The 23,593-nt window shown below is 49.1% G+C and overlaps 1 protein-coding gene across 9 annotated transcripts in view; it reads right to left on the bottom strand.

Annotated features, from left to right (window-relative positions):
- Positions 1-23,593, bottom strand: part of FLNB (filamin B) — a 165,751-nt gene that overhangs the window by 4,768 nt on the left and 137,390 nt on the right. For all 9 annotated transcript variants that reach the window (XM_066245747.1, XM_066245749.1, XM_066245745.1 and 6 more), the window contains 11 exons: positions 22,472-22,600; positions 21,573-21,746; positions 20,568-20,726; positions 20,057-20,260; positions 18,900-19,052; positions 18,674-18,796; positions 15,540-15,806; positions 14,739-14,876; positions 12,902-13,017; positions 8,757-8,889; positions 4,964-5,140 (listed from right to left, as the gene is read on the bottom strand). In XM_066245747.1, coding sequence (XP_066101844.1) covers positions 4,964-5,140; positions 8,757-8,889; positions 12,902-13,017; positions 14,739-14,876; positions 15,540-15,806; positions 18,674-18,796; positions 18,900-19,052; positions 20,057-20,260; positions 20,568-20,726; positions 21,573-21,746; positions 22,472-22,600 — 1,773 coding nt within the window. The remainder of the gene's footprint in view (positions 1-4,963; positions 5,141-8,756; positions 8,890-12,901; positions 13,018-14,738; positions 14,877-15,539; positions 15,807-18,673; positions 18,797-18,899; positions 19,053-20,056; positions 20,261-20,567; positions 20,727-21,572; positions 21,747-22,471; positions 22,601-23,593) is intronic.

Raw genomic sequence — 23,593 nt, 5'->3', positions numbered from 1 at the left:
CCTCCTGGACACCCTGTTCTCTCCTCTGGGCATGAGCAGGAGCTGAAGGCAAGAAGCCGGAGAGTGACTGTGAGCTTGAAGTGCTGCTTCAGCTGACAGGTCCAGCTCCGCCTCCAGGGAGTGGGGAAGCGTGGGCCCCTCTGCCCTTTCTTTTCTCCTCTGGGTGGACTTGGAGAAGCCAAGCTATCTGAGCACCTCCTCCTTTACAGCCTTAGACCAGAGACTGGAGCGGCCACACTGGGATCTGTCACCACGACCCCTCCTTTCACATGGAGAATACCAGCAACAAGAACAGGACCAACACAGCAGCTGCTGCCAGGAGCACCACGGACAGCATTCAGGCTTCAGATCTTGTGCTAACAAAGGACACTGAGGCCCAGGGTGGCTCAGTCACTGCCTGTCAGAGCTACAAAGTGGTAGGGAGAGCTGGGATTTGAACAAGTCTGCATAGATCTGGAGCCCAGGCCCATCTCTTGGCTACTGGACAGGCCATGAGGCTGCCTCAGATGCCCCAGATGTAGCTCCAGGACACCCTATCTGTGTCCTGGCCCAAGAGGGTCTCTTGTAGATATCTCTGGGGCAAACCAATGTGTTTCGAGTGTGAAACAAGTGTGTTTAGTTTTGCTCGCTTGTTGCATTGGTGCCAAGCAGCACCATGTGCGTGTGGAAGGCTGCGGGTGCTCGCCCTCAGGGCGGCAAGTGGCAAACTGCAGAGTGCCTTCCTGCTTAAGAGAGGCCATTGTTTGCTGGAGAAGGGATTTTCCCCCCAGCCGGTTTTGGCTGGAAAGTCCAGGGAGAGAAAAAGAGAGAGCGTGCTGAGGGGCTTGGGAGCCCTGAAGTTTCAGCCCAGCCTGTTTGGCTGGGGAGTGCTGAGGCTGGTGGGGGGCCCATGAGTCTAGGACGGAGAAAGGGAAGTGGTCTTCCCTGCCTGTTTGCTTGTCGGCTGTTACGAGACTCTAATGAACGGAATGGCCCCCCATTTTCTGGCTCCACAGTTCTTTTACCATCTGCCCAAATCCAACGAGGACCTGCATCTGCATGGCCAGGGCGGTGGCCATAGCAGCCACTGTCCTCACATCTACACAGTGACAGAAGGAAAGCTGGGCCAGAACGCCACGGCAGCACTTCTGCCTGAGCCCAATACCCCGCAAAAGCCCCTCCCTCACGCCTCTCTCCAGTCCAGAGGGGAAGGAGCGGGCTTGTGAGGGCCACTTGGGGGCCCAGACACCACCTATATGCCTGCTATAGGCCCCTCTACGGGGCATCCCCTGGCATTGCAGCCCCATGCAGGGCTGTGCTTTTCCCAGAGACATGGACGCGCCCCAGCTGGGAATTATTTCAGTTTAATTATAGCTCTTAGGCCAGAGAAAAAAATTATTGTCTGGTTATCAATAAAACAAAGGAACTGCTATCATACTACTTCCAAACAACCCAGCTGTTTCTGGAAGCCCCGGAGGCTCTCGTCCCAGTATCCTCTGTCCTCCCCACCCCCATTTCAACCCTGAATGTAAACTGTGCAGCCTAGGAGCCCACTGGGCAGCAGCTGCTGCTGTGTGGGAAGGGTGGGTGGTGAAGAGCACGGGATCGATTCCCAGGAAGGAGCTGCAAGGCAACGTGGAAACCCACCCTTTTAACAAGCGCTCCATTTCTGATAAAACTCAGTTTCTCCAGACTGTGAGGGCCTGGAAGGCAGGGAAGATGTGGTGGGAAAAGGGAAGTAAGGAGCCTGACCAGGCGGTGGCGCAGTGGATAGAGCGTTGGACTGGGATGCAGAGGACCCAGGTTTGAGACCTCAAGGTCGCCAGCTTGAGTGCGGGCTCATCTGGTTTGAGCAAAGCTCACCAGCTTGGACCCAAGGTCACTGGCTAGAGCAAGGGGTCACTCAGTCTGCTGAAGGCCCACAGTCAAGGCACATATGAGAAAGCAATCAATGAACAACTAAGGTGTCACAACAAAAAACCCTGATGATTGATGCTTCTCATCTATCTATACACCCCTCTCTCTGGCTCTTTAAAAACAACAACAACAACAAAAAGAAGTAAGGAATTACAACAGCTACCTAGAACAACCTACCAGGTCAGCTCCCTCGTTATTCCCATTTTACAGGAAGGAAGTGAAGGCTCAGTGAGGTCGTATAACTTGCCGAGTCTCATAAATAGAGAATGGCAGAACGGAGATTTAACATGAAGTCTGTCCAACTCAGAGCTGACGCACTTGTCTGAGAGAAGACAAGAGAAAGTGCACACGCAGGAGTCTCCTCACCACTGCCTCCACTGGAACCACTGACACACCACACTACTCGGGCATCTTGTACGCACAACTGAGTGCCTGTGAGTGTAACTCACATGTAATGCAGCCCTGCTCCACCTTTAAGGTGGGCGAGGAGGGGAGGAGGCTCTTCTGTTCGTGCACATTGGGGTTACTAGAGCATTTCATCAGAACTGCTCTCCCAGCCCAGACAGTCTGGAACTCCCTTGTCTAACTCCAGACATCTCAACCCCTCTGCAGCAGAGTCCCATCCCAAACTCTCCACATGCCTCTGCTCCCAAACCTGCAGAATGGACCGTTTAAAACCTGAGCCAAGAGATACAGCAAGTCCACCCATAAAAACATGGGGAAGTTTGCTTTGTTCCAAAGGTCAGCATGCCAGCCCTCCGGCAGCCAAGCACAGACACCTTTTCATTCCGTGCACACTGCAGCTGTGTAATCTTGGGATGGATATTTGGGAGAAGGCTTGGGAGCAGGAGGGCTAGAAAAACAAGCTGCCTTCCCCTTGACAAGAGTAATATTTACACAGGGTTTGGAACAGACGTGCTCTGTGCCTCTCCCTCTCGGTTGGGAGTCTCCCTGCAAGACCAGCTCCTCTCAGTGGCATCCAGCGCTTGCAAAGCACAGCTTGAAACCCGAGCTCCTAAGAAGCCTGTGAACAGCCAAGAGGAAGCAGAGGCCCCTGACACAGCAGGTGTGACCCAGCAGGAGAGTGAGGTGGCTGCTGGCAGCTGCAGGGGACCTCAGTGGCTACTGTGGGGCCTGGAGCAGGGCCTGCTGTAGCTCCAAGTGCCAGGAGGACCCCACCTGGCCTCCAATGGTGGGTGGCTTGCCAGGGCCTGGGAAACATTCCAGGGCAGCTGGGAGGACAGGGGTCCTAGTTTATGACCCCCCACCACAAAGTAGGCCTGGGGTGCAGTCACTGCCCCTGGGTGAGACAGACATTTGGGGAGGCAGCAATACTCAAGGATTAAGGGCACAAGATCTGAGGCTGTGGACCCGGGCTGATTCTTAGTTCTGTCGTCTCCTAGCTAAGAAGCTTTGGGGAGCAACTCAACCTTTCTGAGTCTCACTTTTCTCATCTGTAAAATGGACATTGCCCAGGGTAAAGCCATACTACTATGCCTTTTACAAATTACAAGCTGCTGGACCAGAGTTCAGTGTGGAGCCAGACAAGCCTGGGGAATCCAGAAGCACTCACGCCACCCTGGTGGATGGTTTGTTGAGGCCACTGTTTGGCCAGAGTCCCAGATGACACATCAGTGGGTCAGTCATTCCTGCACCTGGGCAGGGCACCTCAGCTACTTACGACACTCACTCCCAGGTAAGCACGGCCATTCATCCCCCTGCCATGGAGAGGTGGGTCTGCTCTGTCCCACTGACACCTCGGGGTGGCTAAGAGCAGTGTGCATACACAAGGAACTGGAGAAACTGGGACCAGGTGGCCTTCCAGAGGCCCCAGAGTAACACCCACATGCGAACTGTGTCCCAGAACGCCCATGCCTGTAGACTCTCCCTGCAGAGAAGTGCAGCTGGACAATGCATTTCGCAAGGTGTGTAGCACTGTCCGTAATGGTGACACAATGGACACCACCCAGTGCCCACCTCCAGGTTCATGGTCTGAACACTAATGCAGCCATCACAGGGGGAGATCTGAATGTTCTGATGTGGAAAGTTCTTTAAGATATCAAGTGAAAAAAGCAAGCTGTATAACAATATGTGCATTAAGATTATTTCTGTAAAATATACTGCTCACAAAAATTAGGGGTCAGGGAACGTGCAGACACTTCAGTACTTCCAGCCTTTTGTACAGTGCATTTTCACCAATGAAATCAAAGTTGGTTTTGCATCTCATTTGCATAATTGAACAACTTTTTTTTACTTGTTTGCTTTTCTGATGTTCTTGTTTAATATAAAACAATCAAATACTTCTTTTATCGCTTCACATTCATTTTGAAATACCCCCTAACTTTTGTGAGCAATGTAAAAGCAAAACCACAGTATATGTCTACTATTCTGGTGCACCACTAGCTAAGCAACCAAGTGAACACAAGAATGGAGACTAACAAAGGGACAAGCCCAAGGGCTTCCCTGACCACTAGCTGTGGTTCCTGCTGGACGGGGTGGAAGAAGGATGGAGACACACATGGAATGAGTTTCACTTCATATACTTCCTTGCTACCTAAATTTTTCACAATCAAATGTGCCCCATCTGTAGCAAAGGTTAAAAATAAACTGTATTAAGTCCAAAAACTTCAGAATTCTACAACTGTTTCAGTTTTTTCTCCTCCTCCATTAGAATCAGAGTCTAAAAAGAGGAGCTAGACCGTGACAGGTCTTATTGCCAATTCAATGTGTTTCCAGGAGCCTAGGTACCAGTAAAGGCACTAACGGGTAGGGGGCCTCCCAGGAGGCCTGTTCATGCGTCATGAATTCTGTGCAGGCAAAGAAACCCTCAAAATGAATGATGCTATGACGTATTCCCTCACTATCAGCATCCTGGTCCTAAAATCAAGGAACTTGGCAAAGAAAGACAGCTGAAGTACAACAAACAGTAATGAGGTACAAGAGCTTCCAAAATGTGCCTTATCCCAGTGTCCCTGGGGACAGTGTAGGCAAGACTTGAAGACTGCCATTTGGCCCTGTCCCTGGAGCTGGCTCGATGAAGGATGAGAAGTACAGGTAGGTATGTTACCTGTGGTGCCTCCCTCAAGCCCCGTGCCATAGGCGGACACCAGGGCGGGATTCCCCGCCTGTCCCGGCTCCCCGACGCGGACTTTGAAGGGGCTTCCAACCACGTGGCTCCCGTTGAACTTGACATCGATTGTGTGGACACCATTCTCATGAGGGATGAAGCGAACAGCATACTTATCTAGGAGTGAGCAAAAGCACAGGGTAAAACCAAGCAAATGGACACCATTGAGTTAGGTGAGGACAAAGGACAGGAAATCAACCTGACGTGACCAATTTTAAATCTTTAAAAGATAACTGTTCTACTGGAAGCCTGGAGCCTGACAGTTTGGATTTCAAAATCAGACGGGCCTATTTGTGTGACCTTAGTCAGCTCTTTGGGAAATGCATCCAAATCTCGGGTTCCGTTTGATCCTCTGTGGCACAAAACACTTCCTTTATGAAAAGCTCACTTCTCACAAAGTTCCTCTACTTGGCTACTTGAAAGGGAAGAAAAGTGGTTCTACTGGGGTTAATGCTGCTTAGTTAAGCTCCAAGCTCGCAACTGCCCCCAGGGTGACAACCAGGTTTTTCCATTGTGGGTCTGGGTCACAGCATGTGGCAAGATCATATCTGAACTGAAATGGACACCTAGAATATCCATGTATCTGCACTGACTGACCACCCCTTCCGCCTCGAAGCACTCACCTCAGATGCAGGTAGCTGTTCTCCCTCTCGACTCACCCTTCACCCCTAAAGTTTTTTGTCCCCTAAAGATCCACCCACACCCTCTTCTCTTCTCCTCTGGTACTCTCCCTCTCTCCACAGGAAACTGCCCTCCGCTCACCCTGCAGACAGCACTGCACTCCCCAGTAGTCTCTTGCTGGGCAGCTGCCTCTCCTCCCTTAAAGTCACATCAGGTATGGTCTTTGATTGAATCAAGCTAATGTGTGTGGGGGAGCTCCTTCTTTCCCCAAGCCATCAATTACCAGATTTCCCAATGTATAAGACGTTCCATGTATAAGACGCACCTTATTTTGGGGGCCTGAAATTTGGGGGCAGGGGGAAGTATTACATAGTTATTGAACTCAAGTTTTATTCATCATAAAATTCATACAACTCCTTATCCGCGTGAAAAAGCAGGAAATGCAAGTAAAAAAATCTACAATCACTGTATAACAATCACCCAGTTTTTAGACCCCCAATCTTTTGAAAAATGGTGCATCTTATATTGAGAAAATATCATAACACATGGCATATAGCCACAGGAAGTGACTCAGGCGTGTTCAGTATTGTATGAGGTAGGAGGGATAGTTTGCTGGAGACCTCTGAAAAAGGACAAAGATTTTTGAGGAGAGAATGTTTCTCTTGATTGGTGTGGTATGAAGATGGGAAATCTGGTGTTGCTGCAGCCATCTTTTTTTTTTTTTTTAGAGAGACAAAGAGAGAGTCAGAGAGAGGGATAGATAGGGACAGACAGACAGGAACGAAGAGAAATGAGAAACATCAATCTTTAGTTTTTCGTTGCGACACCTTAGTTGTTCATTGATTGCTTTCTCATATGTGCCTTGACCGTGGGGCTACAGCAGACCGAGTGACCCCTTGCTCGAGCCAGCGACCTTAGGTCCAAGCTGGTGAGCTTTGCTCAAACCAGATGAGCCCGCACTCAAGCTGGCGACCTTGGGGTCTCGAACCTGGGTCCTCCGCATCCCAGTTCAACACTCTATCCACTGCACCACCGCCTGGTCAGGCGCCACAACCATCTTGTCACCAATAGGAAGGCCAGTCTCAGAAAGAGGCCCATACAGCAAAAAAGTGCGTAGAATATTTGGGACCTTGGAGAACATAGCTGAATGGCTGAATTTAAATTGTTGCTGAAGTTCCCCCTTATATCCTGAATTTTCCAGTTATGTGAATTAATAGACCCCTTTATTGTCTGAGTTGGTTTTGGCATCCTAAGTGTGGCATGTGGCAGTCTCAGATACCAAATTCCCTTGTTTGCTAAATCCTAATGGCTCTAGAGCTCTACATCCTTATTTGGATATCTGGGAGACACTTCAGAACTCCCCACAAGGCCTTATGCGGGCCTTGTAAAACCCTGACTAGTCCTCGTGTACCTGTAGCTTGGCTGTCCCTAGTTTGCTAACTGGAACATCATCTTTCTACCCAATTACCAAGCTACATGTAACTTTTCTGAATTTACCTGCATTCCCTATGGTCAATCAGTCACCAAACATTACAGTTCTCTGGCCTCACGTACCCCCTCTCCAGTTCCAAGGCTGCTGATTAATGTTACTTTCTCAAATGGACCTCTCTGGGAGCATCAGCCTGCCACTCCACCTGTCAGACATTTCAACACATTCTCTATGATGTGATCAGACTTAAACCAAGACTTCATCAGGGCACCTGCCTTCCACATTCGTGCATTCTGAGGCTCCTCATTGCTTGTTCCTTTATGCCCAGTGGGAGAAAGAGGTCTAAATGCTAACACAGGTCCTTGACCTCCATCCTCACTGTACAGGTAGCAGCACACACAGCAGATGCCTAAGGACAATGATCACAGAGCTCTTCCCCATGCAGCAGGCCCACTGTCAGCTCCCTTCCTCTGAGAAGCCCTCCTGACCTTGCCACGGCAGAAACTGCCCTTTCCTGCTCTGGCATCTTGACCATTTGGTTCTCCGTCCTCCTGTGGTACTGGTGATCACAGGGGGCCCTCCCCAGTGTACTGCAGGGTTGTGCTCAGGTCCTTACTTGACTCTGAGCTTCTCTTTGAGGGTAGGAATCATGTCTTGCTCAGCCTTACCTTCCTGCCAAATCTCTGACACCTCATAAATGTTCACTGGCAAAACGTCTCATTAAAGTGAATTGGCATCAGAGAATTCCACATCTCAAGGCAGCAGGCAAGAAAATCAATTGCCATGATACATCCTGGAGAACCAGGTTCTCTTTTAAATTTAAAGATGAACATCAGCTGACTTTCCCTTAAAGTGAGTCAGGTCAAAGTGTACTTATTTATGTTCTAAGTTCAAAATATAATAAAAATCTGTAAGATTTTCTTAAAATGACAGAAAATCACAATGACAGTGATGTGAAAGAAATCTGAACAGAAAATAAAGCAGTATTTGTGAAGAAGAAGGGGAGGAGGAGGAGGAGAAGGAGAAGGGAGAGGAGAGGGAGGAGAGGGAGGAGGGAGAGGAGGAGGGGGGAGGAGAAGGAGGAGGAGGAGAAAGAGGAGAAGCAGAAGAAGAAGGAGAAGGAGGAGGAGGAGGATGAGAAGGAGGAGGAGGATGAGAAGGAGGAGGAGGAGAAGAAGAAGAAGAAGGAGGAGGATGAGAAGGAGGAGGAGGAGGAGAAGAAGGAGAAGAAGAAGGAGGAGAAGGAGGAGAAGAAGAAGGAGGAGAAGGAGAAGGAGGAGGAGGAGGAGGAGGAGGAGGAGGAGAAGAAGGAAGAAGAAGAAGGAAGAAGAAGGAGAAGAAGAAGGAAGAAGGAGGAGAAAAAGAAGGAGGAGAAGAAGGAGAAGGAGGAGGAGGAGGAGGAGGAGAAGAAGAAGGAAGAAGGAGAAGAAGAAAGAAGAAGGAAGAAGAAGGAGGAGGAGGAGGAGGAGGAGGAGGAGGAGGAGGAAGAAGGAGGAGGAGGAGGAGGAGGAGGAGAGGAGGAGGAGGAGGAGGAGGAGGAAAAGAGTGGTTATTAAATCCCAAAGTGTCTCCCTATCTATCCCTTGCAGAAGCTAATGAGTCCTCCCCATCAGGGTGCACGGTGGCAGAAACATTTCTGGCAAGGTGCCGGTGCTGGGACCATACACCTTACCTCCTGCTTACCTGGTTCCAGCTCAGATACGTGGCATTCCTCCACGGCTCCAGAGGGGCTGTGCACCTTTGCATCAATCTTTCCTTTTGCCCCATTCAACCTTATAGCAAAGGAGGCTGGCTGGTTAACCTTTAATCCCGATTCCTGAGAATTTAATACATTAGACAAGGTTATGGCTTTCGGCGTTCCTGCCTAGTGGCACACACTGACCCAACCTGGGACTCTGGGGACAGTGCTCATGCAAACAGGCCCAGCATGTTCATCTAAATCTAATAAAAGATGAGCAGGTGAGTAATTCACATTTCTAGCAGGAAATATAAGAAAGCAGAGATATACATCTGCATGTTCTTGTGCCCAAACCATCTTTTTTTTCTTTTTTTAACAGAGACAGAGAGAGTCAGAGAGAGGGTTAGACAGGGACAGACAGACAGGAATGGAGAGATGAGAAGCATCAATCATTAGTTTTTTGTTGTGCATTGCGACACCTTAGTTGTTCATTGATTGCTTTCTCGTATGTGCCTTGACCGCGGGCCTTCAGCGGACCGAGTAACCCCTTGCTCGAGCCAGCAACCTTGGGTCCAAGCTGGTGAGCTTTTGCTCAAACCAGATGAGCTCGATCTCAAGCTGGCGACCTTGGGGTCTTGAACCTGGGTTCTCCATATCCTAGTCCGACGCTCTATCCACTGCGCCACCGCCTGGTCAGGCGTGCCCAAACCATCTTGATTCAAGCTGGAAGAGGTTACTGGGTTTGGAGACTTAAGACATCCTGATCAATAGGATGACTGTTTTAGTATCCCAAACAAGTCATCAACAAAACAAAACAAAACAAAAAAAGTGAAAAATAAGGGCCTCCTTTTTAGGAGGAGCCTGGCAGCTGACAAAACCATGCACTCAGTAATATAAACAAAGTTTAAAATCACTGCTATTTTTTTTTCTGGAGAGTAAGAACTTTTTTTTTTTTTTTTTTTTCATTTTTCTGAAGCTGGAAACAGGGAGAGACAGTCAGACAGACTCCCGCATGCGCCCGACCGGGATCCACCTGGCACGCCCACCAGGGGGCGACGCTCTGCCCATCCTGGGCGTCGCCATGTTGCAACCAGAGCCACTCTAGCGCCTGGGGCAGAGGCCACAGAGCCATCCCCAGAGCCCGGGCCATCTTTGCTCCAATGGAGCCTTGGCTGCGGGAGGGGAAGAGAGAGACAGAGAGGGAAAGCGCGGCGGAGGGGTGGAGAAGCAAATTGGCGCTTCTCCTGTGTGCCCTGGCCGGGAATCGAACCCGGGTCCTCCGCACGCTAGGCCGACGCTCTACCGCTGAGCCAACCGGCCAGGGCAAGAACTTTTAATAAACTTGTAAAGGGCTACATATACACTACCTGGCCTGTGGTGGTGCAGTGGGTAAAGCGCCGACCTGGAAATGCTGAGGTCGCCGGTTCAAAACCTTGGGCTTGCCTCGTCAAGGCACATGTGAGAAGCAACAACTATGAGTTGATGCTTCCCACTCCTCCCCTACCACTTTCTCTCTCTCTCCCTCTCTCTTTTTTTCAATTTTTACTAATTTTAATTTGTTGTGTTCTCTCTCTAAAATCAATAAATCTTTAAAAAATAAAGGGCTACACATGCGAGGGAAGTGGTCAGTTCTGCACAGCGGCTATGAATTAGCAGGACCTGGGTTGCTCCCTCTTCCTACCTATATAAATAAGTTGTTCAACCTCATTAGGCCTCAGTCTCCTCGTATATGAAATGGGCATAACATCTGAATCTATCTCAGAGAGCTGCTGGGAGGATGAAACGAAGTTATGCATTCAAAGCACTCAACACAGTGCTTCACCCATACATGCAAAGGCTCAAAAAGTGAACTTATTGTTAACTATTAAAATACATTTCAAAGTTGTCTATAACCCTAAAAGAGAGAGAAAGGGAATATAACTTTTGCTATTCACTGGATCAGATTCACTCTCTATGCTTTGTCTTAGAAACTATAGCCTCCCTGGGAGGAAGGGATTAGAAGTTCAGGTGCTTAAAATCAACTAATCCTGAAAGCAACATTTTACAATCCAGCAGTTTTGATGCAAACTTAGTTGGACAGCCAGTCCTCAGATAACTCTAAAGCAGCAGGGTTCACACTTACTGTGCAATCGAGGCACCCAGGGGTCTTGTTAAAATGCACATTCTGATTCAGCGGATCTGGGTTGGGGCCTGGGATTCAGGGTTCTAATAAATTCCCAGGCGATGCTAGGCTGCTGGTTCAAGGCCCATGTCAGGAGCAGGGCATTCAAGCTGTGCTGCCTACTTCAGTAGTCACCAAGTGCTCAACAGCCCCATGTGGCTAGTGGCTACCATATTGCACAGAGAAGATGTGGGCATTTCCACTGCTGCAGAACCTTCTATTAGACCGCACAGCCCTAGAGGTCACAGGCTGGGGTTACAGACCAAACTCAAAATTAAGGAGTCTTTGATCACCAGATAAACCCCATCCCACCACCCTCTCCTCCACAAAATGCCAGCCGACTCCAATTTTCTAAATGGCCTCAAAAGTGAGACAAAACAATACATGCCTCTCTCTCCTAACCAGCACCAGATGTTGCTGTGCGGGCCTCCAGTAAAATTCTGATAAATAATTTACATATCTCACGGCATCAAGTGACCGGGAAGAACAGGGAACAAGGCTGACACACCCTTCACTCCTGCTTGATGGATATACAGCCTGCTGCAAACCAATTTAAATATTTACGACCAAACTGTGATGACAGGACTCCACAGAAAAGTTTGCTGGAGAGGATTTCTGCAAACCAGCTCCCCATGGACAGAACCAGTTACGTTACCTGAGTCAGCTTGCTGCTAAACCCTCAAGAGGAAGATAAACACCTCGGAAGATCCAAAAGAATCTTCGAGACGCATGAAGGCAACTCTATGCCCTCAACAAATGCTGGGTTTATCTCCCTCCATAGGTTTTAGTGAAGTTGGCCACAAAAAGAAATTCTGTTAAGAAGCCTTTAAATGAAACACAAGAAAAACATCTGCACACAGTGACCAGTCAGCACCCTTGGTATTCTCCAGATGAGGCCTCTTCAATCTGTGGACTGTGATCCTGGCTTGGGTTCTGCTTGGGCTCTCATGTTTGGAACAACGAGCAGTAGTGATCCCCCTCAGGGAGAGATTAAAATCTCACATGTGAACCAAGTATAGGAACTAGATCCAGTGATATCACCCATCTGAGATACAAGACTGGGTTTCAATGAATCCAGGATTTTCAAGAATGGGGGAGGGGGGTGCAATTAAAGGCTATTTAGAAATCTGTTTAACGAGAAATCATATTTTGAGATTCTAGTATTATTCTACAACTGAATTGCTGCTACTCCTGATTCAGACACTGAATTATTTTTCAGTGTTTTGAGCAAAAACCCAGAGTCATTCTTAGTTTGGCTGAAGGCTCCAATGCAACTTTGAATTTAGTGACCTGTTTAAGACAGGAGGTAAATAAAGCTGCATTTCCTAGCATTGCAATAGGTTGGACTACACACTTACTGCCACAGTGTCAAGGTGGTGGATTAAGGAGGCCACGGTTAAAACCACATGTTCTGGAGCCACAAAGACCTCATTCTCCTCATATTAGCTGGTTTCTAGTATCTATAACCTCTTTGTACCTCAGAGTTTCCATCTTTAAAATGGGAACAATAGAAACCCACTCACCAGGCTGCTGCAAGGATTTAAATGAGGTAACACCGAGGAAGTTCTTAGCAAAGTGCCTTGCACACTCATTATAAATAAGTCAACATAAAACACAACTGACTTCCTTGAGGACAAAGAAGCCAACAACTGCAGGCTAAACATCACTGGACTGTTATGTTGTGTTTGTTCTGTTTTGAAAGCTCTCCTTATCCCTTAACAAATTATTAACAGGCCTCCTTTGTTTCTCTTGAATAAATATTTAAAAACAAACTTGTCCCCAAACATTGAGGTGTTTTATTGACTGTGGCTCTGTTTTGCTCTCCCAACTGTCTCCTGTCCCGAGTGGGGAGCTGACTCTGCCAAGGGAACGCTGCCCTACGATGGGCGACACGTGGTCAAAGCGGGCTAGGATTGGAGCGGCCTCAGGAGTCCGGGTCTCACTGGTCTGGCCTGTGGCTAAGGAGATGGATGCTTCCTTGCGTCTCACCTGAAGGCTCATAACAGTGAGGCGGCGGGCGTCGTCAGAGGGCGCGATGACCGGCACCAGGTAGGGACTTTCGGGGATGTGTTCGTCATTAAACTTGATAGACACCTCGTAGTTACCTGTGGGGACAAGAAAGTCCCATCATTCCAGAGATTCTAGGAAGGTGGCTCTAGTGAGGCCTTCTGCTGCTTTCCCTGGGCAAAATGCCTTCTGAGAGGTCTGCCCTCCTGCGGGGGCCTCAGCTGATTGGTTCAGGGCGTGCTGCCTGGCTCAGGCTGGGCCAATATGATTTGCATAGTTGGGCAAGGGCAGAGATTCTGAACTTGAGTTCACAAGATCTCCTGAAGGACCTTTGTACAGAACTCAGGAAATCCATAAAACTTGCATGGGGAAAAAAATTACATCTCTCCTTTCACCAAACCTCCAGCTGAAAATTTAGCATTTTCTTTCTTTAGGAATGTTGACAAGAAACCACGGCACGTTAAAAGTACTTGTGATTTTGTCACCAACAAAGTGCACAGATATTTTCATATCATTTGACAGTTTTATATATACCTTGACATATTCACTCATTGATATTTTTTTTTATTTTTTTATTTTTATTTTTATTTTTTTCCATTTTTCTGAAGCTGGAAACAGGGAGAGACAGTCAGACTCCCGCATGCGCCCGACCGGGATCCACCCGGCACGCCCACCAGGGGCGACGCTCTGCCCACCAGGGGGCGATGCTCTGCCCCTCCTGGGCGTCGCCATGTCGTGACCAGAGCTGCTCCAGTGCCCGGGGCAGAGGCCACAGAGCCATCCCCAGCGCCCGGGCCATCTTTGCTCCAATGGAGCCTTGGCTGCGGGAGGGGAAGAGAGAGACAGAGAGGGAAAGCGCGGCGGAGGGGTGGAGAAGCAAATGGGCGCCTCTCCTGTGTGCCCTGGCCGGGAATCGAACCCGGGTCCTCCGCACGCTAGGCCGACGCTCTACTGCTAAGCCAACCGGCCAGGGCCCTCATTGATATTTTGAAACTAAGGTAGTTAACAGGCTGACACCAAATTTTAGACTCAATGTATCAATGAAGATATGCATGCCATGGTATGTTATACATTTGTTCCTCAAAGGTTTTGATAACTATGTTTTAATTGATTTCCTTTTCTTTTTCATTTTCTAGAGAGAGATGAGAAGCATCAACTTATAATTACTTCACTTTAATTGTCATATGGGCCTTGAACAGGGAGCTCAAGCCAAGCCAGAGACTCCTTGCTCAAGCCAGCAACCCTGGGCTCAAGCTGGAGACCTCGGGGTTTTGAACATGGGACCGCAGCATCCCAGGTTGAAGTTCTACCCACTATGCCACCACCAGTCAGGCTTAATTGATTTCTTTTATAGTCCAATGTAATTTATATCATGTATTTCAAACCATTATCATGAGAACAGTCCCCACAGGCTTTAGATGCCAAAAGGGTCCACGGCACAAAAGCTTAAGAACCCTTGCTCGAGGGAGTGCAGATGCTAAATAAGTAAGGTCCCTCTGTGGGACAGCAACACCAGCCAGTGGCCAAGGTCGGGAACAGAGGCTGGTCAGTGGAATGAAAAAAGCAGGTGAATGAAGGCACAAAGTAGGCTGGCAGCAAAAGACCAGACACAATGGTAACAAGAGTTCCTGCCCCTTGGAGGCCTAGCTGCTTTCCTGCAATGGGATTTCTAGGAGGTGCTCCCATGTGCCCGTAAAGATACATTTCTCTTTCACTTGAGCTAGCTTGATGGGTTCTGTTCCTTACCACCCAACCATGCCCAAACAAACAAACAAACAAACAAACAAAAAATGTCTTCAGTTGGTTCTTGAATACATACCAGGCTCTTGGGCAATATAAGACACACCACATGACCCATTTTTGTGGTCATCGAATGTAATCTCAGCCTTACTGGGGCCCTCAACGGCGATGGAGAGGCCCCCCGCACCAGCTTCCCGGGTCCAGATGCTGAACTCGGCTGAGACAGAGAAATGCCTGGTTAATGACTGAGCCTGGTGGGGGTCCCTCTTCTTGCCCAAACCTGTAGTGCTTGGTGACTTTCATAGACAGGACTTTTCTCTTTCCCTGAGCCCATCAGAACCCAAGCAAGGGCACTGCTGACATTTCTTAGGTGCCTACCAACCATGACATACCACGTTCATGGGATACTGGATGTCTTGTGAACACACCCAAACCAATCCAGAAAAAGATAAGAATGTTTAGCATTGTCCCCACAGGTGTTCCCACCAGCATAACCATCAATTTAGGGACCTTCACAAGGAGTTTGTGGAAATCTAGCATGTGCCACACAACATGAGCCCTGCAGGACACTCGGATATTGCTTCATTGCTCTGCTCCCCTCTTCTCCAAGACTCATTACACAGAGTAACAAGGAGCTCCTCAGTAAGAAGCTTGTTAGACATTGGGTAAAGGAGCAATCCCAAATGAATTTTAAAGACTGCGCCTTAATACTACCCATCAGAATCCCACAAACAAGGCCTTCTCTTTAGAACAGGGCCAAGAGCCTGACTTCTGGTGGCGCAGTGGATAAAGTGTGGACCTAGAACAGGGCCAAGAGTGCAAGGTGCTCTCACCACCAGGCTCAGCTGTTACTCAAGTCACAGCCCGCCCAAACGCTCACCTGGAACTCCTGCTTCTCCTCTCTCCAGGCCGGGGCCTCCTGCCCGGACCTTGTGGGCACCGCCCTCACCCAGTGGCCCCACAGTGAACTGGAAGGGGCTGCCGGTCACGTGCTGGCCACGGTACTTGACACTGACTGTGTGCACGCCCATCTCCTGGGGCACAAACCGGACGCAGTGTGAGTTCTTCCCCATGGGCACAATCTCTGCCTCGGTCACGCGGCCAGAGGGGCTAGTGACGTGGGCCGACATGTCACTGCTGTTGATTTCTGAAAGGTAGCGAGACGTTGGGGAAAGGGGAGGAGGGTTAAAGTGAGGGCCCAAGGCAGAACAGGACGTGCAGGGCAGACAGCAGAGGGCAAGGTGGGTGCAGCCTAGAGGTGTGGGGGGCTCAGGCTGAACACCTGCCCCCTTGTCTCCCTCAAACCCTGGGCAGCTGTGGCCGGTACGAAGAGAGCCAGGCCCTTCCAGCCACCAATGCAGAGAACATTCTAGGGGGACTGACGCTTCTTGCCCCACTGAATACTCTTACAGCCTTGCTGGCTGGAGCTGAGTTAATTCCACACATCACTTTCAAACTGGAGCCTGAGCTGATAGTTAGAGCATGTAAACATAAAAACTACAATAGCTCAGCCTGACCTGTGGTGGCGCAGTGGATAAAGCGTCAACCTGGAAATGCTGAGGTTGCCAGTTCAAAACCCTGGGCCTGCCTGGTCAAGGCACATATGGGAATTGATGCTTCCTGCTCTTCCCCCCTCCTCTCTCTCTCTCTCCCCCCCTATAATGAATAAATAAAATCTTAAAAAAAAAAAAAAACTACAATAGCTCAGATGTGTCTCAGCCAAAGGTGCCTATAGTCATGTGTATAGGAGCTCTTTTCCATAGGCAGGTAAAGGCAGAAAACATAAGAGCTGTCATCCCTGTCAAGAAGCCTTGACATTTCTTTTAGGTAACAAGGCAAAATGCACTTAGAGGAAAAGGTGAACACATCAGTCCCAACAGCATAAGGGAATCCGTGCGTCAGCAAAGCTTCGAGCAAACTGAACACCAGAGGCCACACTTTCAGGAAGGCGGTGCTTTAGGTCACCCACGCTGGGAAGCAGACTGTGTCTGCTCCATCGAGGTGCTCATGCCATGCCAAGGACTGTGCCTGCAATGTGGTGGAGACAGGCATGCCACATGCTGGGTGACCAAGTAGTGCCATCACCTAGAGCCATATGAAACTGCACCCTCCAGCCCTACAGGATCTGGGCTGAGCAGCAGCTCATGACTTTTAAGTCCTAAGGACAGAGAAAGGAAGGGAGGTTGAAGACAGGGCCACTCCACATGGCCTGAATCCAAGGACATCTGGAAGCTGGTGAACCGTCCTCCATTCTAACCGATAAGAGAGAATCATTTAGGCAACAAGAGGAAAAGTGAGTCTCACCACACCATTTGGTACCAAGTAACTGAAAAGGGTAAAAGGAAGTCAAGACCCAGAAAAGAGGATAGGGAAAGAGTAACGGTCCACATCAGGCAAAAGGAACAGAACAGATTATTTGCAAAATGAGAAGTGCGAAGCAAATAAAAGAAGTTCCCTGTCACTAGTAACGAGAAATGAAGTTGAGGACTGGATACCATCCATACTTTTCCATCAGCTTGATCAAAGCGAGAGTGAAAAACTGCCCAGTGCTGGTGAAGACGCGGTGAAACGGCACCAGCTCACATTCTGAGGGCAGGCTGCCACAGCCCAGGCAGCAGCGTCTGAGACTCGTGGGCTCAGCAGCCCCCCGCAATGTGACATCAGCCGGGGCAAACAGTGGCCAAAGTGAAGGCCCGTGAACAGAGAAAACCCAGCAAAGGGTGGTGCATCTGGACATGAAATGCATCCTTGTGAAGCCCTTAAAAATAACCTTTTTATGGTCACAATCCATGCAGTTTTTTGTTTTTGTTTTTGTTTTTTTTTTGTATTTTTCTGAAGCTGGAAACGGGGAGAGACAGTCAGACAGACTCCCGCATGCGCCCGACCGGGATCCACCCAGCACGCCCACCAGGGGGCGACGCTCTGCCCCGCCGAGGCGTCGCTCTGTTGAGACCAGAGCCACTCTAGCGCCTGGAGCAGAGGCCAAGGAGCCATCCCCAGCGCCCGGGCCATCTTTGCTCCAATGGAGCCTCACTGTGGGAGGGGAAGAGAGAGACAGAGAGGAAGGAGAGGGGGAGGGGTGGAGAAGCAGATGGGTGCTTCTCCTGTGTGCCCTGGCCGGGAATCGAACTCAGGACTTCTTCATGCCAGGCCGATGCTCCACCACTGAGCCAACCGGCCAGGGCCCATGCAGCTCTTTTTTAAGTGATTCTGTCTGGATACCATAGTCATGAAGCTTTCACCACATTCACACATGACCAACACTGTCTTTGCAGGAAGAACCCATGAAATAGTGCTTGGCGGGCAGAGCAAGTATGTGACATGTTAGGAAAGTTAGGAAACACAGTGTGGGAAAAGAACCCCACTGCAGACCAGAATGTGAGCGTCTATGAATAGTAGATTTCCCATCTCCACGGAATCAGGGCAACGAACCTCACAGCATGTGCCAGCCTCTGGGCACGGAGCCTCAAACCTTCACCGTACAGCGGCCTTTCCTTTAGAGGACTTCCTACAGAAAAAACCTGGGCTACATTTCATAAAGACTTGGTGGTATACTGACGAATTTGGCCATATGGGGAACAATTTACAGCCCAAGGGCACAGCCTCATTCTGACTTTAGGAATGAAAAGAAGATGGGTGAAAATTAGAAGCTGCTGCTGGGCTGACATCTCTGACACTCCAGGTACCGGCCTCAGCGGGGTCAGTTTTCTCACTGAGATTATTCTACCCAACAAACAGGAAATAAACATCTAAAAGCTCCTCCATTTTCTCTGAAGCGATACAACAAAGCTATTTTCATTTGTAAGAAGAAAAAAGTATAAGGGAAACAGATTTATTTTTCCTGAATGGGCCTCTGTGAAAATAAGTATTAAAAATATCAATTCATGAATTGAAATTTAAAAAAATAAAATAAAATAAGCTGCCCACAGTGGGCCTGGATGGTATGTTCTGGGCCATGTGTGGACTTGGTTTCCAATGGCACCCACGGCCCTGACCCACGAGCCCCATGCTCACCTGGGATTTTCAGGTTCAGGTCGCAGATGCTCCCGACAGTGGCCACAGATGGGGCCCGACTGGTACGAGTGATGCTCTCCTTGACTCTCCCCTCTCCACTGATCTTCACAGTAAATGGGCTCCCTGCAAGAACCGAGAAGGCCCATATGAGCAGCCCAGAGCCCAAGGCAGACCACTTTCAGAAAAGCCAAGCACCAGACGGAGGGGCAGAGGGGACCATGCATACCGGGCACATGCTCGTCAGCAAATTTGGTGGAGACGATGTACACCCCAGGCACGGTGGGGAAATAGGAGACCTTGCAGGTGCCATCTTCCAGGTCCTCCGTCTGGATGTCTACTTTGCTGGGGCCTTCCACCGCCAGGGATATGCCACCATAACCTGCGACACAGTAACCGGGGGCTGCTTTGACAGCAACTCTCTTGGAAGGGGAAGCTCTATGCATGCAGAAAGGACAGCAGACCTGGGAAATGCACACTGCTTTTCAGAGAGCAAAAAGAAAGTAACTGTGGCCCCCGATGGAGAGAGCCCCAGGCAGAGGAGCAGGTCAGAGGCTCTGAGAAATCCTGTAGAGAAATGACCTGCTGAACAAGGCTTTGGTCACAGAACCCTCTTCTCGACAATATCTACTATTACCCTGCAGAGCGCCTGTCTTGCAGAAACCACTGGGGAAAACACTCTGCCCACATGCCTCCAATAATGGCATGAACTGCCTTGCAGGTTCACTGCCAGCCACAGGCCTGAAAACTTAAATTTTTGAGCTGCCTCACCTCCAATGTCTAGCAGTGAACCACTAAGACAGTAGATCTGAAGGTTTAAAATCAAGAGGGAGCATCAGCCCATCAGGACCAGAAATTCTCCAGCCCTTTCCCCTGGGACTATGTCTTTGTCTAAAAGTCACCAATACGGCCATCACTCAAGAAAGTGAAAGCGGAAAACTCTGGGTGTGGCACAGGCGGGTGAGGCCCAAACTGATTCAAACCATTTCCAAGAGGAAACAGGAAGAGATTCCTCATTTCTGCAAAAGCCCTGTGAGCAGAACATGACCTTGGCCACCTGGCCCAACAGCCTTAGCTTGGGATGAGTCCAAGAGACCCTGGGAAGCTGAGAACAGTGGTGGGAGTACAGATAACAAGAGAGATCTGTTGAGTTGTAGTGGCTCTGGGTTTAGGTGCCAGAAGCAGAGGGCTGTTGACCCTGTAAGTCTCAGGTTCTTCATCAGGAAAATAAGCGGTCATGGGGCTTTTAGGATAATGCAGGGGTATGGACAGGTAGCTGAAAGGATGCTCAGAAGGAAAAGGGGTTGGTAGGATGAAAACATGAAGTGGCTGGAACAAAAAGCAGCCCATTCCCACAAGGCCTCTTCCTGAGACCATCCCACACACCTGCATCCCTTGTGTCCACGATGAACTCAGACATCTCAAAAGTCCGCCCTTCAGACAGGCCTCGGCCATAGACTTTGGCTCTGCGGGCATCACCGATCTCAGACTGGACCACCATGATGGACACAGGACTGTTGGCCACGTGGTTTCCATTCTTCTTGATGCTGACCAGGTGTTCACCCACCTCCCGGGGGATGAAGGAGATGCCTGGACCAGGGCACATATTGGGGCTCGTAAGGGGCAGTGAGAGTGGGGGGAGGCGTGAAGGAGAGCAACTAGTAGACACATTTGTGGGGATAGAAATGAATCCCTGACTTTCCGGCAACCCCAGAGCGTCCCCAAGGGTCAATCTTACAACACAGAAATGTACTTGGACCACTATCATGTGTGTGACCCAGCAGGTTTACCATATCACACTCCAAGGTGTTACCTGTTTCCCAAGAAAGGACTAAAGGAATTCCCACCTCCCAGTTTAAATGTACCAGTTCCATCTAGGAAGGCCACCTGGGCTCACCAATGTGATTGTTAGGCAGCCTCTTCAGGAGACAGGGCTCATCCCGGCCGGATGGGGCCTTAATGCTGGCCGTCAAGGTGCTGAGATCGGTCTCGCTGATGTCAAGCAGGAAGTCGGCGGCAGAGCCCAACTTCACCTGAGAGCACCGTCTGCTGTCATCTGGGAACACCCCAAACACGGCTCCCATCACACACGGTCACCTAGCTCTCCAGAGCCTTCACCCCACATGCCGTTTACAGATGAACAGCCAGAATTAACTGCCCACACTTAAGTGAAAAAAACATGCCTTCTAGACCTAACCAACAATGAATGACTTCTACTTAGTTGTTGGCAGAAACTGAGCCTTGAGTCCTCAAGGACCACCATTAAAGGAAGCTTCACCATTTAAAGTGAAGGCATCTGCTACCTGCCTGCCATCCCCTGGGGCATTTCTTAGGTAAACACTTATCATAGTCTACAAAGGACTGCTGGCTGCTTCACAAACAGTTCTAGACAACTGAGGGGCAAGAACTTCATCTTGTGCATCTTCTTCATGACCCACTGAGAGCAGGATCCAAACACAGTGAGCACACAGAGGGTAGCAGCGGCGCTTTGAATCAGATAACCTCAAGAATCCTAGCATACCCACATGTAGACTTGGCTAAGCCACTCTCTCCAAGCCTCAGTTTCCTATCTGTAAAACAGGAGAGAAAAAGCTATCCAGCAGTGAGGCTGAAGGGCATCTCTGAGCTTACATACTCGTGCAATAAGTATTACTTGAATGCCTCTATCTGGGGGCCTGCTATTGGTGTGGTGGAGTCAGACTGGCACAAAATAACTGCCCTGCAAATGGAGTGAGTGTTTTTCCCTGGATTACCAGCTAAGGGAGGAATCAGCCTGTCCAAAGTTGAGCCTGCACCCCCGATTCCTCCCCCATCATGAGCCCGCTGCCCCCGCTCTAATGTGGAAACAGGCTGTCAGAGCACCTCCCACCTGGAAGCTCCCCGCAAGATAGGCAAACTCTACCTGTGATTTTGGCTGTGAAGGGGCTGCCAGGGATGTGCTTGTCATTGTACTTGACCAGAATGCTGTAGTCGCCTGGCAGGGTGGGCAAGTAGGTCACTGTGCACGTCCCATCCTTGTTGTCAATGCAGCTGATTTCAGCCTTTGAGGGCCCCTCAATAGCCAAGTCCAGACCTCCTGTGAATGGGAGCAGGAAGAGAGGACCATCAGGGAGTGTTTCCTTGTTTCCATGGGGACAACTCATCCAGAGCAGCCCTGAGGCTGGGAATGCCAGACTGACACAGGCCATCTGAGTTGCAGGCAAGGGGCACAGGTCTAAACTAAGCAATGTATGGCACAACACTCCACCATCTGGGTTCTTCACTACAAGTAACCCTGAAAGGCTCACTACTCTTCAGAATGAGTGGGACAAGAAAGACTGGAGCCCTGCATGTCCACCACACATATGAAAGAGTGTCACACGCTATCACTGCTGGTCAGGCACTGGAGGCTGTTGGGGAAATCCCATTAGAAACACAAATTTAAAAGTCTCTACACACACAAAGCTTTATCTAGAATAAGCCACTAATCACTCATGCAGTCCCATGGATACACACACATGTGCAAAAACAACAAAAACAACAATGGCATCAGCCAAAACACTTAAATTTCAGGCAAGTCACAGAAAACATTTTACAGCATGAATCGGATTTCAAAGAGAACCCAAGGAACTTTAAAAAATCCTGTTTTGGTTAGAAGACAGAGGAGCTGTACATAAGAGATTGACATGAAACAAAAAATAAGGCAAATACTACCATCTAATAGTCTTATTTTTAAAATATGCCCAGGAATCGTGTCCACTTAACTCTACAAATGAAAAGCATATACTCTGAACACATATAATCACATAAATGACACAATACCTTCTCCTGCATCCTCGGTGACGATGGTGAAGGTGGCAGTTTTGTTGGCCACTCCATACACCAGGCCTGGACCATAAGCAGAAACACTCCCACTGTTGGGGTAGTTCACGTAGAACTGGAGAGGGCTCTCTGGGTTTGCAAAGAACACAAACAAAATTGAGACTCAGCTGGGGTGGGGGTGCATACTTCAGATAGCCCAGCCAGTGTCTTTTTTCTTTTTAATTGATTGATCTTAGAGAGACAGAGAGAGGAAGGGGGGAGGGAGCGAGAGAAGCATTCATTTGTTCCACTTAGTTGTATACTCATTGGTAACTTCCTGTATGTACCCTGACAAGGATCAAACCTGCAACTTTGGGCCTGACCAGGCGGTGGCGCAGTGGATAGAGCGTCGGACTGGGATGCGGAAGACCCAGGTTCGAGACCCCGAGGTCACTAGCTTGAGTGTGGGCTCATCTGGTTTGAGCAAAAATTCACCAGCTTGGACCCAAGGTCGCTGGCTCCAGCAAGGAGTTACTTGGTCTGCTGAAGGCCCGCGGTCAAGGCACATATGGGAGGGCAATCAATGAACAACTAAGGTGTCGCAATGTGCAACGAAAAGACTAATGATTGATGCTTCTCATCTCTCTGTTCTTGTCTGTCTGTCCCTGTCTATCCCTCACTCTGACTCTCTCTCTGTCTCTGTAAAAAAATAAAATAAAGCCTGACCTGTGGTGGCGCAGTGGATAAAACGTCGACCTCAAAATGCTGAGGTCGCCGGTTCGAAACCCTGGGCTTGCCTGGTCAAGGCACATATGGGAGTTGATGCTTCCAGCTCCTCCCCCCTTCTCTCTCTCTCTCCCTCTCTCTGTCCTCTCTAAAAATGAATAAATAAATAAATTAAAAAATAAAAAATAAAATAAAATAAATTTAAAAAAAAGAAAAATGTTATTTAAAAAAAAAAAAAAACCGAGGAGAGACAAGATGGCGCTGGAGAAGGTGGATGCACCAGCATCTACCTCCCAGAACCAATGTGGATTACAAACTAATTTTATGAACTATCAGCTGGAAAAACCAACTTTGGACTAAACTAAAAGGACTCTTCAACCCAGGAACGCTGAAGAAGCCACCCAGAGACTGGTAGGA

The sequence above is a fragment of the Saccopteryx bilineata genome, chromosome 10 (genome assembly GCF_036850765.1).
Source record: "Saccopteryx bilineata isolate mSacBil1 chromosome 10, mSacBil1_pri_phased_curated, whole genome shotgun sequence".
Taxonomy (NCBI): Eukaryota; Metazoa; Chordata; class Mammalia; order Chiroptera; family Emballonuridae; genus Saccopteryx; species Saccopteryx bilineata.
This window is presented reverse-complemented; position numbering and strand designations above follow the sequence as displayed.